This window comes from Bubalus bubalis, chromosome 7 (genome assembly GCF_019923935.1).
Source record: "Bubalus bubalis isolate 160015118507 breed Murrah chromosome 7, NDDB_SH_1, whole genome shotgun sequence".
NCBI lineage: Eukaryota > Metazoa > Chordata > Mammalia > Artiodactyla > Bovidae > Bubalus > Bubalus bubalis.
In genome coordinates this window covers 71,575,262-71,589,331 of record NC_059163.1, presented here as the reverse complement: position 1 = coordinate 71,589,331, position 14,070 = coordinate 71,575,262, and the positions used below count along the sequence as shown (strand labels likewise).

General features: G+C 41.3%; 1 protein-coding gene across 7 annotated transcripts in view; it reads left to right on the top strand.

Moving 5' to 3' along the window:
* Positions 1–14,070, top strand: part of RBPJ (recombination signal binding protein for immunoglobulin kappa J region) — a 241,798-nt gene that overhangs the window by 127,844 nt on the left and 99,884 nt on the right. Inside the window, exon 1 of one of the 7 annotated variants that reach the window (XM_025290223.3) lies at positions 533–640. The exons of 3 other annotated variants lie outside the window; for them this stretch is intronic. In XM_025290223.3, the coding sequence (XP_025146008.1) occupies positions 582–640 (59 nt within the window). In that variant the 5' untranslated portion in view covers positions 533–581. Of the gene's footprint in view, positions 1–532; positions 641–755; positions 873–1,464; positions 1,703–14,070 lie in introns of those variants that run through there. 3 more of the 7 variants (XM_006072627.4, XM_006072628.4, XM_025290226.3) reach the window with 3 other exon arrangements.

Genomic DNA, 14,070 nt, shown 5'->3' with positions numbered 1-14,070 from the left:
TGTGCTGGCTGGGGCAGTGGTGGCTTTCAATTACAGTACACTTTTCACCCCTGGAGAAAGCTTCGCAGCGCTTCGGCGTCTGTATGCAAGGTGGACACAGTAGTGGTGACTTTGCCAGAGGCCTTGGCCTGACCTTATTTCACACCCAAGGGGAAGAAAGCTAAGGCAATAGAGTTCAACCTCAAAAAAGTTCTTCATTTACAGAGCTCTGGTGGCTACCCAGGGGGTCGAATGAACTAAGTTCCTGGTTTGTTACTCCTCCGAACTCCAGGCATCTTTGTAGCTCCAGTACCTAACGCTGACATTACCATAAAGAAGGCGTCCAATGAACGCGTGAATGAATGAAAAGGGCTGGGAACTAAAGTGAGCGGGAAGCCACTTGGAAAACACCCATTTGAGGAGGTGTTTCATCTAGGCCTGTGAAACGCGGCAGATTTTCCCAGGACCCCTCCTCTCTACCCTGGGCTCCGCCTCCTGACCCCTCCATTCCCCGTCCCCCTGTAATCCCCTCCGGTTTTCCTCAGTCTCCACGTACGTCCCTCAGGGCGCGTCCCAAAACCCGGATAACCGGAGCGCTCCCCATGGACCAGATGGAGGGTTCGCCTGTGGAGGAGCCGCCTGCGCATGCTCCATCGCTTGGGTAGGTTTCCAGGGAAGGCAGCGAGCTGGATCCCCTAAGCTGTTGGCTGCGCGAGGCGTCTGGCTCTTTGCGGCTGCTGCGAGGGGAAAAGGAGCGCGGGGGCTGGGTGGAATCGAGGAGTGAGGAAAAAGGGAAGGGGCGGGGGAGAGGGACCAGGGAAGGCGTCGGGGGAATCTCGCGAGGGTTGGAGTTTTGGCGAGAGTTTGTGGAAGATGGCGCCTGTTGTGACAGGGTAAGTCTTGGGGAATCCGAGCGCAGGGAACCAGGAAAGTTGCGGGCGTCCAGCAGCCCGCGGCGGGCGGCGGGTTCGAGGGCCGCGGCACGCTTGGCGTCCGGGAGCCGCGGGGGCGGTGTCGCGTGCGCCGGGCGCGGCGGCGGCGGCGTGTGGTCGTGCGCTGCCCGCTCTGCGCCGCCGTGGCTCGGGCTCCGGCGCGTGAGGGCGGGCGGCGGCGGCGTTGGCGAGGCCGGCGGGTGCGGGTGTGAGTGCGGCCGGGAGCGCGGGGCCCGCGGGCGCCGTGCCCGCCGCGCGCCTTCCGCGCCGCCGATCGCCGGCCCTTCCTCCCAGCCCGGCGCAGCTTTGTTCCTCGGGGCCGTCGCCGCCGTCTCGCCGGGCCAGTGCCCCCAGTCCCGTGCGCTTTGTCTTTACCCGCTGCCCCCCGCTACTCTCTGCCCCCGGCCCTTTGTTTCGCCGCCCTGGGCGCTTTGTCCGACCCGTCGCGCCCCGCATCCTTTCTCCTCTCCTCCCCTCAGCTGGCCTTTCTCCCGGACCCCTTTGTTGTCCCCCTCTCTATTCGGTAGCTGAGTGACCTGCCTCAGCCCAGGCACTAGATTTCTATCTTTCAATTTTGGTTGCTTTCTTTCGAGCGTTTCTCTCTCACCTTTCTGCTTGGTCCGTGATTACCCCCGGAGGCTTTGTCTCCCCCATCCAGTGGCTTATTTGCTTGGCACCCCCTTCACCTCCCATCATCGGTCGATTTATCCACTACCCACGGTGTTTGTCCGCTGGACTGTCTCAGCCCCGGGGACTCCATCTGGTGTTTCTACGAGAAGACAGACCCTACGGTTTGTTGTTGTTTTTGTGGGTCTCAAAGCTGCGTGGGGATACTTAGTTTCTTCCTCGGCGCTCCTCCTCTCCGGCACCCTTTTCTCTCGGGATTGCGTGCATACCTCCCCACCATCCCTTTCTCTCGGGATTACAGTGTCTGCAGTTTTCTTCGCGTTCTCTTTGGGCGCCTGGTTGTTTTGCTTGGAAAAAGTAGCACTGGAAAAAGATCTTGGTCTCTTGATTATTGCCGCCCCCCGCCCCCCGCACCCCGCACCCCCTCCGCGCCGCTAGGTTTCTGACGGCCTAGGCCAAGGGCGGCTTGTCGTAGCTTTGCGTCTTGGATTAGCTGAGGGTGTTGTAGAGGCGCAAGGTGTATTTTTCTGTTGATGTGTGAGAATACTTTCAGTTTTCATGTTGGATATTCATTTGGTGTGTGCGTAGCAGTTGAGTGCATTTTGGTGTTGAAAAACTTGTGAATGCTGGGGTGGAAAATTTCAGCATTTTCAAGATTCTAGGTTTAGAGTTCAGTTATTTTACCAGTAACTCCTACTTTGCGGGGCAAAAGGGAGGGAATTTTGCTGCTTGGGAATTTGATAACAACTGTTTTACTTTTTCTTAATCTTTAGATAGTTTACAGCTATGTGCTTTTGCCTCTAGATTTATGACAGCCCTTCTGCCTCATCTTTGAAGTTGAAATGAGGAAAGCGCTTAAGAGTGCTATTTGGGTTGATGAATACTGCTTCTAGAATCTTGTGGAATGCATTCATCAAATGCAGTTAAAAGACATTTAAGTGATAATCTTTAAGGTAAAAGGGCTTCTAGTGTTAAAAGAGCTTTAATTTGTTCAGAGTGCTTACTGTTATGGAAATATTAAAAGCTTGGAATTTTCTGTGGGAGTTGGGGGAAGGTGGTCTGGTGTACTTAAATGTTGCCTAAATATTCTGGTGCTGAAATAATAGGTATTAGATTTTGCAATGTTACTAGACTGAATATACGGTTCGGGACACGGACACCCCCCCTGCCCCGCCCCAACCCACTAGTTGATCATTACTTTAGAAGATATGTTATCTATAAAATCATTTGGAGTGTCTTTTCATTTATAAACCAGGAGAAGTGCTACTAGTAGAGGATGTACAAGTGTGAGGAATATTGGTGCTGTGGAAAGCATTTTTTTTAAGGCCATGATTAGAATTAGTTAGAATTAGTTTAATTTTAATTAATTTAAAATCACCTTTCATAATTGATACTAGAGGCTTGTGTGAAAATTTGCAGTCTGGGTTCCATGAGTGGATAACACCAACAATCATTTCGTCTCCCTTATTTGTTCCTAGTGCGAACTCATTCTTTGGAAGGTAAAATCTTGAGCACACACTGTTGTTTCTGACTGTAAGCAAAGTGTAAAGTGTATTAATGGAAGGTATTTTGCTCTGACTTGTGCAGATAAGAATGAGAACACAAACATCATAAAAGCAACTTTTAAAAGATCAAGTTGTGTTTTTTGTTTTTAAATTGTGTAAGACCTTTATTTTGTGACCAAATAAAACAGCACTTTTATTAAATTATATCAAACAGCAGCATATTTAGAAACATAGAGCATGAGTTGTGATTGGAAAACTTTCATTCAGATTATTGACTATTAAAGCTTTAAATTTATTGTGCATGCAAATTGCAGATGGGTCTGTAGAGTCTATTTTCAGGAAAAAGTATGAGACTCACTCAGAGTATTTTCACAACTATTCTAACATACGGTTTTTAAATAAGTTTAAAACTTACCTATTGTTCTATACCAGCAGATTTCTATCAGTATCTTAAGTGGCTAAGATAAAAAATAATTTGGGGAGAGGAGGAAGCCACTCTTGACGGCTATAATTCATTAAATAATCTTTGCCACTCTTGATGGACAAAGTATTAGGGGGAAATTGGTGTTTGAAAGTTCTTGCAAATCTTAATTGTGGTATTCAGTCATTTTAAAAGATGTATTTTAAGAACCTAGGACTTGGCTTTAAAACATTATTTTATATTTTGCTTCCTCCTAATACGAAATCTCATGTTATTTCAACTAGGGGCAGTATTTTCTCATGGATTGACTAAAAGTTGTTATTTTTGGCATCTGGCTTTGTGATTATTTCCAAGTTACTCTGCTTCCCCTGGGCCAATTTCCTAACTATGTAGTAAAATGGGAATTGTAGTAACTTGCCACATCTGCACAGGACTGCTGTGCCTTAGGATTTGCAGAAAGCATCTTTGGATGAAAGGTGTGGCTAAAAATCTAGGAATTCTTACTGAAATAAGCTGATGTGAAGTATGTCATATTTTATAGAAAATCACGTAGAAGGTTATGAATTAAGTTCTTGGGAAATCACAGTGGTGATAGTGGGATGAAAACCCCCTGAATATGTACTATAGTTTGGGTAGTAAAATCGATACTTTTTTTTTTAAAGGGACAGGGATAAGTAAAACAAATTACAAGGTAATGTGTGTGTGTGTGTTGTGTAAGAGACTGAAGATCTCTCAGACTCAGATGTAATAACGCATTTAAAATTGTGGGATGCTTTTCCTCTGTTGATTTGTTTTCCGCACATGGTAATTTTTTAAAATGGTAGCACAAAACGTTTTCATTAGACTCTAGGCCAGAATGTTAATAGTAACAACTAATTTTCAGTATACCTGATATATTTTTTAACACTTTGTCATTTACTCTCAATATTTTCAACAAGCAGGACCTTAATTTTGGACTTGACCTTTGGCCTAGGAAAGTCTTTTGCATTTGGGAGACACTGTAGATATTTATTGAACAAACAAAACCTGTTGCTTCTCTGTTCCTGGTAGATGATGTCATGTCCCCTTAGTTCTGCAAGCCAGGTGTTCTTTCTAAAACTAACCCTTTACATTGTAATTTTCTCTTCTGAAAAACTCTTGAATCTGTCTCTTTCATCCTCACTGCCACAGTTCATGCTGTCATCGTTCTCACCTGTATTACTATAGACATTGCAGCTTTCTCTTTCTGCTTGTGGACTCACCCTCTGTCCAACTTCCACATAGTCTTTCTGGAGTGAATCTGATCACTTCACTCCTTAGTTTAAAAACCTTTCAATGGCTCCCCCTAGCAGCTTTTGTTAAGAGAGGCAGCAGAGTGCAGAGTTTATGAGTTCACTTTTAGGATTTAATCTCAACTGGGTTCCTATTTTGTGTTTGCCACAACCTCAGTAAGATTGACAAGCGATTTCACCTCTCCTTTCCTCCTCCGTGAGTTGCAAGGTAATTATTTTTAGCTCAATGGGTTGCTGTGAAAAGTAAATGCAATAAAACATTTTAGGATACTTGGTACAAAGCAGGTGCTGAAAAAAATGTTAGGATGGCATGTAGGGGCCTCTATAATTATTTCATTTACCTTTTCTTCAGTGAGACTGTTTGCCTTTCTGTCCCTTCATATTCAATTCTCCAGCCATATTTAAGAATTTGGAGTTCCTTGCTTGGGCTCAGTCAGCAGTTTAATATATCCATGTGCTTGACAAGTGCTGGTGTTAGTAGATTTGGGTCTGAGGATATTCTAACTGGATTCACCAGGCTGGGTTCAGTGCCTCTGCGTGTATTCATGCAGAACCAGGTGTAATTCACTTGAAAGTGTCATAACACAGTTTTTTTTCTTAATATATTCTTATACTCAGAAGTGTGTCTAGAACATGATGGGGGCTTCAGTAAAAAGTTTTTTGGACAAAGGACTTGGAGGACTTTGAAGTCTTGATACAACATGGTTTGTGTAAGCAGAATTTCATGTGTACAGGGAATATGTTGATTCCATAAGGAACTTAGCTGCTGAAATACCCAAAGGAATTGATAAATTCAGCTGAAGGCAGCCCATAGCTCCTGAGAATATTGCAGTACAATTCTTAGGCAAAAGCTCCTTTGGATTGTTAGAAAATAGTGTATTGTTTGTACAAACTGACAGGCTTAAATATCTTTTTTTTTTTTTTTTGTATAGTTGACTATTCAGTGTTTCTCACAAGGTTACATCATTTTTAAGTGTTTTAAATACTTCTTAGATGCATAGGGACATATATTAAACCTTGAGACTCTGTAGACTGCTTTTTTGGGGATCCATGTCTTTGAACCAAATAAGTTGATAATCTTCAGGAAAATTCAGGCTTTGTAGACAAATTTACTCAAATAATTTCTCCAAGCTTCAGGTTCTACCTCTATAAAATAACGAATGATATTTTTGTTGTGTTTATCGGTGAGGCACACTGACTATCATGTAAGGTAAAATATGTGTCAGATAAAGCAGTGTATGTGTAAGTTATTTGTAAATCGTAAAGTTCTGTGTACAAATACTTTAATTATAGTAATCAGTTTCTTTTGGTAACCTTTTGCAGTCAGGATTCAAGATGGACCTTTTTATCTTGCAACCTGTGGTTTGTGGGTCATGTTTTAGAAAGGAGCAGTGTATTTAGTGTAGAGCACCACAGCCCTTGAAATATGTTCCTTGGCATTTTGAGTGGACATATTTGGTACATTATTGCTTGACTATGCATGTTGTTACGGAGTAATCCCCAACTTTTGGGGGTCTGCTTCTAGTCACTCTTGTCTCTGCTTGGACAGCCATAATGATGAGGGAATGTTGAATGTCCAATTGCTACCATCTCTCAGACACCCTGCCCACAGTTCTGGATGCCCTGTAGGCCTGGCACAACATCATGATATCATTTACGCTTCATTAGGCCTGCTCCTGCTTCAGGAGGTGAAATGATATCCTGATGGTGTGAAAAGGGTAATGCATTTCCTGCACACAGTTTACTACTGGGGAAAAAACAAGTATTGGGGGCACTGTGGCTTGGTTTGTTTAATTGGTTGTAGTTACTTACCTGTATAAATGTTTGTGTATGTTTGTTGTGTTTAGACAATGCAGAGTGATAAGCATGACAACTTTTCAGTCAGGTTGTAAGTTCATGACAGTTTTGGGAATATTGAAATTATTAAAGTTTACAAAAGCAAAAAGAAATTACTGCTTCTTAGGTATCCTAAGTGGCAAAAGCCTTGCAGTGAAAATGCTGCACTAGTTGGATGTGAGATGGAATACACTAGAAATCAAGTTGACCCCTTTAAATTCCCCACCCATGCTTTCTTTTCTATATTCAATATATTTAACTTAGCCCTAGAACTAATGTTTTTTGTGTATGTGTTAATTAGAGTTATAAATGAATAAGAATTTTTTCTCACTAAGTTTGTATAACTAGGAAAAATGTTTATTGCTTTGAAGTGAAAGTTGCTCAGTCATGTCTGACTGTTTGTGACCCCATGGACTATACAGTCCATGGAATTCTCCAGGCCAGAATACTGGAGTGGGTAGCCTTTCCCTTCTCCAGGGGATCGGCCCAACCCAGGGACTGAACCCAGGTCTCCCACATTGCAGGTGGATTCTTTACCAGATGAACCACAGGGGAAGCCCAAGAATACTGTTGTGGGTAGCCTGTCCCTTCTCCAGCGGATTTTCCCGACCCAGGAATCCAACCGGGGTCTCCTGCATTGCAGGCGGATTCTTTGCCAACTGAGTTATGAGGGAAGCACAGCTTTATGCAATTGCTTTATGAAACCCTATTTTTTTTTATTACATGATAAAGATTGTGTTATATAACTGCAATATTAGTTGCCTTATAAAATAGGGAATCAGTGTTACAGGGTTTTTTTTTATTATTATAAATAAATTCTTTTGTAAACAGGTATATTCTCTTTTTAGAAAAATGCTGCTGCTCTAAGATCTTGCTTTATTTTTCCAGCATACTTTTTATTTTGGCTGTGCTGCATGGCTTGTGAGATCTTAGTTCCCCCATCAGGGATCAAACCTGTTTCTCAGCAGTGAAAGTGCTGAGTCCTCTAACAACTGGACCAGAGAATTGCTTTTTTTTTTTCCTTTTTAAAATGGAACTTTTTTTTTAAGAGTAGTTTTAGGTTCACGGGGGAGCCTTGTGGGCTGCCGTCTATGGGGTCGCACAGAGTCGGACATGACTGATGTGATTTAGCAGCAGTTAGCCGTTGGGTTCACAGCAAAATTGAGGGGAGTATTTTCCATGTACTTCTTGCCCCCACACAAATCACCTCTATTATCAGTATCCCCCAAAGGAGTGATATATTTGTTATACTTGATGAATTTACATTGACATGTTATATCTCCCCAAATCCATAGTTTACAGTGGGGTTCACTGTACATTGGGGTACATTCTGTAGGTTTGGACAAGTGTGTGTGTGTGCGTGTGCATGCGCGTGCGCGTGCGTGCTCAGTCATGTCCAACTCTGCAACCCCATGGATTGTAGCTTGTCAGCCTCCTTTGTCCATGAGATTATCCCACAGGGATTTTGGAGTGTATTGCTATTTCCTCATCCAGGGGGTCTTCCCAGCCCAGGGATTGAACCTGCATCTCCTGTGGCTTCTGCATTGGCAGGCAGATTCTTTACCACTGAGCCGCCTGGGAAGCCCTTGGACAAATATATCTACAAATGTATTTCCCATGTAATAGCACAGAGTAGTTTCATTGCCCTGTAAGATCCTTTGGGCCCTGCCTGTCCATTTCTCTCTCCTTCCCTTATCCCATCACGGAAACCCCTGAACTTTTTATTGTCTCCATAGTGTCCAGCATACTTTTTCAAATCATTTAACTTTTGGTTTGAATATGAGGAAATTTTTCATGCAAAAAATTATATAGTTCTATACATAGCTCCTGATCTACCCACTAACTGGAGGAAGTGAAAGTCACTCTGTTGTGTCTGACTATTTGTGGCCCCATGGAATATACAGTCCATGGAATTCTACAGGCCAGGATACTGGAGTGGGTAGCCTTTCCCTTCTCCAGGGGATCTACTGAAACCTAGCTAACTGAGTATTTACAAATGGGAAAGTCTGAGTGAGGTGAACAGGTGTAAGAGCATCTACAGAACTGAGAGTCTGTTTTCACCAGCTTTTAAGTAAATACAGAGTATTTTTGCCTACTTTTGTAACATTTGACATACTTTTGTAACAGACATATTTCTGCGAGTGTGTAAATATATCTGTATTATCTTTTTTCTCTGTATTTAATCTATCAGCAAGCTTCATGAGAACTGGATCAGTATTTTACTTATTTTGCATAATTGTGGAGCAACTGCTATTGGCTAGATTGTACAATACTTGCTGGATGAACAGGACTTGAGTGGATTTAATAAAATATAATACTTGCCACTAGGTGGCACTTAGTTAAAGTGATAAATAAAGCTGACGTTCAGCTAGATTGGTTTTTCTATGTAGAGCCCATTGATAAAATGACCCCCTGGATTCATTCATGTTCAGCTGTCTGTCAGTTTTGGACTGTACTTTCTGAAGTGGGATATGAAACATATAGCAAATAGAAACCTAACTTAGAGTGTTGAAAAACAGAAAGTATAATGGCATTAGAGTTTGTCCTGTGGAAAGAAGCTGAAGTGAAGCTTAGTGAAATTGACAGGTGATCAAATTTCCCACTGCTGAGTGTATTTAAAGTGAAGTCTTACATTTTAGGCCTTGTTTTTTGTTAAGAATTTGTGGATCGTTTAAAAGAAGATTGGGAATTAGTTTCTTGGATTTAATGAAAGATGATGGAGAAGTGTGGTCTGTAGGGATACTGGACTATGATTCTATATCCTCATTTAAATTCTGGTACGTTGTCCTCTTCTTGTTGTGGAATAACATATAGAAAGTAACTGCATCCTGTGTGACAAAAATTGTTAAATCCATTAGATTCAGGAAACTTCAGATCTGGAAAGACTTTGTTAATCATATGTTCTAAAGTAATTACTCACTGAAATGTAGGCACAGATTAAATAATTTACCCGTAGCTAATGGCTGAGACACATTGAGTATCTGAGCTGAGACTAGTGCGGGGAGAGATTTATGCTGGTCTTTTATTCTTTTGTGTTTATACCACTCTGCTGCCTTTTGAAGTTACATGCACTTTGTTTTTTAAAATACTTTTCTTCCCCTATTTTTGTGGGCTCAGATGAAGAATACAAGTCTCGCAGCCCCAGGCCTGGGAGTGCTGCTGCCAGTTTGCTTGACTCTAAGCCTTTCCCCTTTGCTGTTTCCCTGTTCTTTATCTTGTACTGTATTTTGACTGACCAAGGTGGCCACATCCTTGTTCTCACTGCACATCTCCTCAGCCACTCTGCTTTAGTTGCCCCTATGCAAGAACTGCCTGGTTCACTTAACCCCTGGTTCACTCCAGTCTCTGCTTCTTGCCTCCTTAGCTTCTTAGTTCTGCCACTTGGCACTAAATTGCACCTGGCTATTTCCAAAACTTCTGGAAGAGAAAATGGTAGAAGAGGAGATAGAGAAAAAAGAAGACTGTCTTAGGGAAGGAGGCCACAACTTGAAATTGTATACTGAAAGATGAGCTTGTTTATAAATTTGATGATTTTCATACAGTGATTTTTCTAATGTATTTATGACAAGATAATAATATTTACTCTCTTGACTGCTCAGATGCTAGGTTGTGTCCAACTCCTGCAACCCCACAGACTGTTGTAGCCTGCCAGGCTCCTCTGTTCATGGAATTCTCCATGCAAGAATACTGAAGTGGGTAGCCATTTCCTTCTCCAGGGGATCTTCTCTACCCAGGGATCGAACCTGGGTCTCCTGCATTACAGGCAGATTCTTTACCATCTGAGTCACCAGGGAAGCCCCTCTTGACTGTGGAATTCATTAAATCTGTTGTCTATCATCTCTTCTTATCCAAATGACAAGGAAGTGAATTAAATCCATTTCAGCATTCCAAAGATAGTAGGGATAGTTTTGGTTTGGTGGTTTACTTGTAGCTTATAGTAATGAGTGTCATTATTTGATTTAAATGGATAGTGCTGAATTAATGGGAGTTGTTGCTTCACTGTTGGGGGAAAAAAAAAAACCTACACAGTTATAGCTTTCAAAGATTATTTATTTCACAATTATCGGCAAACAAGTCACATTTCATTCTGGCCTTCCTCTATGCTACAATATGATGGGTACATTTTAACACAGACTTTAGTGGCATGTTAGTCCTTTAAACTTTCTTAGCTGTAAGTCCTCGACGTCAGTTGGAAAATTAAATCTTTTAAATTACATTAGAATTTAAATTCATATAGTAGCTTAGGTGTGCTGTTGATTTATTTTTTCATTTCATTTTACCCTGTTTCTACAGTTATTTCAGAGAAGTGACTATCTTGATGTGGAAGTTTTTCTTAAGGGCTAGTTAATGTCATCCGTAAACACTCATCTTGATTATTTCTCTTGTTGGAAAAATAATATGTTTGTTATAAGAAATTCAAAAATTACTTGAATATATCATGTAAAGTGAGCCACTGTAGTCTTCCAGTAGGAAATTAGCTATTGTTATCAACTGGGAGCATATTCTTAAACTTTGTTTTAAATGGAAATGTTAACATTCTATATTTAAAATGTCATTAGTTTAGCAACCACATTTTTTTTTTTAAAGCAAACAAAATATTTAAGGGGATTAGGGAACTGACATTTCGGTTGAATGTCTCCTGAGACCTCAACTACACTGTGAAGGGAGATGGTATCTCCATTTCATAGATAAATCTGAGGGTCAGGGATTTAGTCAGGGATTTAACCCAGGCTCACACAGCTTTCCTTCTTCCTTGCCACTGCCCTGCCCTATACTCAGAGAACTTCTGTTTATCTTTCCACCTAAATGTTAATCATTTGAAAGCTTCCAAGCTCTCTATTAGATGGCAAGACAGTCCCAGATATAAGTAAGTCTAATACGAGGCTTAGGAGATTATTATATCCTTCTCTATTACAATACTTCAAAAATAAACCTTTATTTTTGACTGGTGTTTGAACTCAAAAGGTTCTCTGAAGTAGCATCATTTGTCTATAAGTAAAAATTTAAAAATAATCTTGTCGGATATTCCTGGGATAAAGTTAAATCAGTTAAATCCTCTTTCCTCAATTTGTGTTTTTAGTTTTTATCCATCATCTTACTCCATTTCCGCCTAGAGACCAATTTTCAGGTCATTTAATTATTTTGTATACACATTGTATGACTTTGGACAAGTTATATAATTGTGTTATAACTTAAGTTTCCCCAATTGTAAAATGGGGAGTATATCTCAGAATTCTTGTGAGGATTCATGCATGTATGCAAACAGGCTGCCAGACTTGGCTGTTCTCTGAGAATTACTTGCTGCTGATTTCCTTTCATACATTTCTTTCAAGCCACTGCTTTACCACTTATTTTTATATCCTTCTTTTTGTTACATGTTAAAATCTGATTTTTCATCCCAGACCATCAATAAATAACCCTTCACCTGGCTCCCAAAACCTGGTTTTATTTTTCTGCATCCTTTGTTTTTTGTTGACCATGATGTCTTTGTTCTTGACTGTTAAGACACTATGTTAACCTCTTGAACATTCCATCTTTTCTACCTATTCCATCTTTAGTCTTAAATATTGTGGTTTGCAGTCTTTTTCTTTCCTTGCTTTATCTATTCTTTGACTTTATATTTGTATCATTGCCTCAGATGATTAGATCTGTATTTGTAAAACTACTACTAGTTGTTCGGTAGGCCAGCCAAATTTGTTTTTTTCCAAAACAAAATGTTTTTTCCTACCACCTAGACCTGTTATAGCATCCTATAAAATAGGCTTGTTATTTAGTTGCTAAGTTGAGTCTGATTCTTTTGCAACTCCGTGGAATGTAGCCCTCTGTCCATGGGATTTCCCAGGCAAGAATACTGGAGTAGGTTGCTATTTCCTTCTCCAGGGAATCGTTCCGAACCCAGGGATCAAACCCAAGTGTCCTGTGTCTCCTCATTGCAGGTGGCTTCTTTTACCGCTGAGCTGTTTAGTGTTCTGGGCTCTCCTTTCCTTGCTCACTGCCATCGTTTTATTCTCCAGGCCGGTTTCGTCTCCTGGTTGGACCACTGTCATAGTCGTGTCAGCTCCTTCCCCCGCACCCCCGCATTGCTTCCTTCTTTTAATCTGTGGCTTTTGGTAGTTATTGTACACCTGTTAGTATTGGGAGTTTGTGGGGTTACCTGGTAACCTATTTTTTTTCTCAATGTTGTCCACATATTTTGATTTTGTTGTCCGGGCGCTTTTTATGTGGAAAGGCTGAAAAACTAAGCTGGTGCCACCACCATCCTAAAATCCTGTCTTGGGTTTTTTAAAAAGAGTCATTTAGACAAATACATATTCCTTATAAACAAAGATCAATATAGTAAAGTGAAAAAGATAGTTCCACTGCACATCTAAAATCCCAACTCTCAGAGATATGCACTGCTTACAGTGGGGTGAGTATACTTTCAAACTTAAGGGCAAACTCGCTGCTTGTGCCTTAGATCCCTTGCCTTCTCAGCTACTCTATGACATTGGCTAGCTCTCTGGCCTTCCCGCTGGTCTCAGTTTTTACCTTTTTAGTGAAGTGTTCTTGACAGTATACAAACATGCTGCTTTTTCTCATCTGGACTCCCCACTAGTTCCTATTTCTCTATTTCCCTTTGAAACAAACTTTGTACGAGGAGTTCTTTCTGTCTCCAGTTACTCTTACTCCATTTCCCCTAAACCTTTTTTTAAGCCAGGCTTTTGCCTGGACCATGTCAGCAAAATTGTTCTTGTCATGGTAGCCAGTTCCCTCCATACAGGTGAATGTGCAGGCCTCCCTTGACTTGACTTGATCAGTGGCATTTGATATCTTGTTCAAACTTTTTTTTTCTTTGACTTCTAGGATATCACACTTCTGGTTTCCCACCTCATTGGCACTTTTTTTTTTTTAATCTCCTTTATAGTGCTTTTCATTTTACTGCATTTATCCTACTTTTTATTCCACATTTTGTTCTCTTTCCCTGTTTTATTTTACTCACTGGCATGTATTCACCTTCTAACAATGTATGTTATTCGCTTTTTGCTTTATTTCTCTTCCCCACTGGAATATAGTGGGTACACAATATGTGTTTGTTGAATGAATGAATAAATGAAGTGTTCTAACTGCATCACTGTTTGAATGCTCTGTTGTTTTCTCATTGATTTTATTTTATTTTATTTTTTGTTGTTGTTTTCTCATTGATTTTAAAGTCCTACTTTTACTGTTGTATGTTATACTTAAAAAATTTTATAGGCCCCCTGGTATAGATACAGATTCATCTAATGTGGAGTCCATGGAGTTGCTAAGAGTTGGGCATGACTGAGCGACTTCACTTTCACTTTTCACTGTCATGCATTGGAGAAGGAAATGGCAACCCACTCCAGTGTTCTTGCCTGGAGAATCCCAGGGACGGGGGAGCCTGATGGGCTGCCGTCTATGGGGTCGCACAGAGTTGGACATGACTGAAGCGACTTAGCAGCAGCAGCAGCTTTGAGCTCTGTTGTTGCATTTATTCTGTG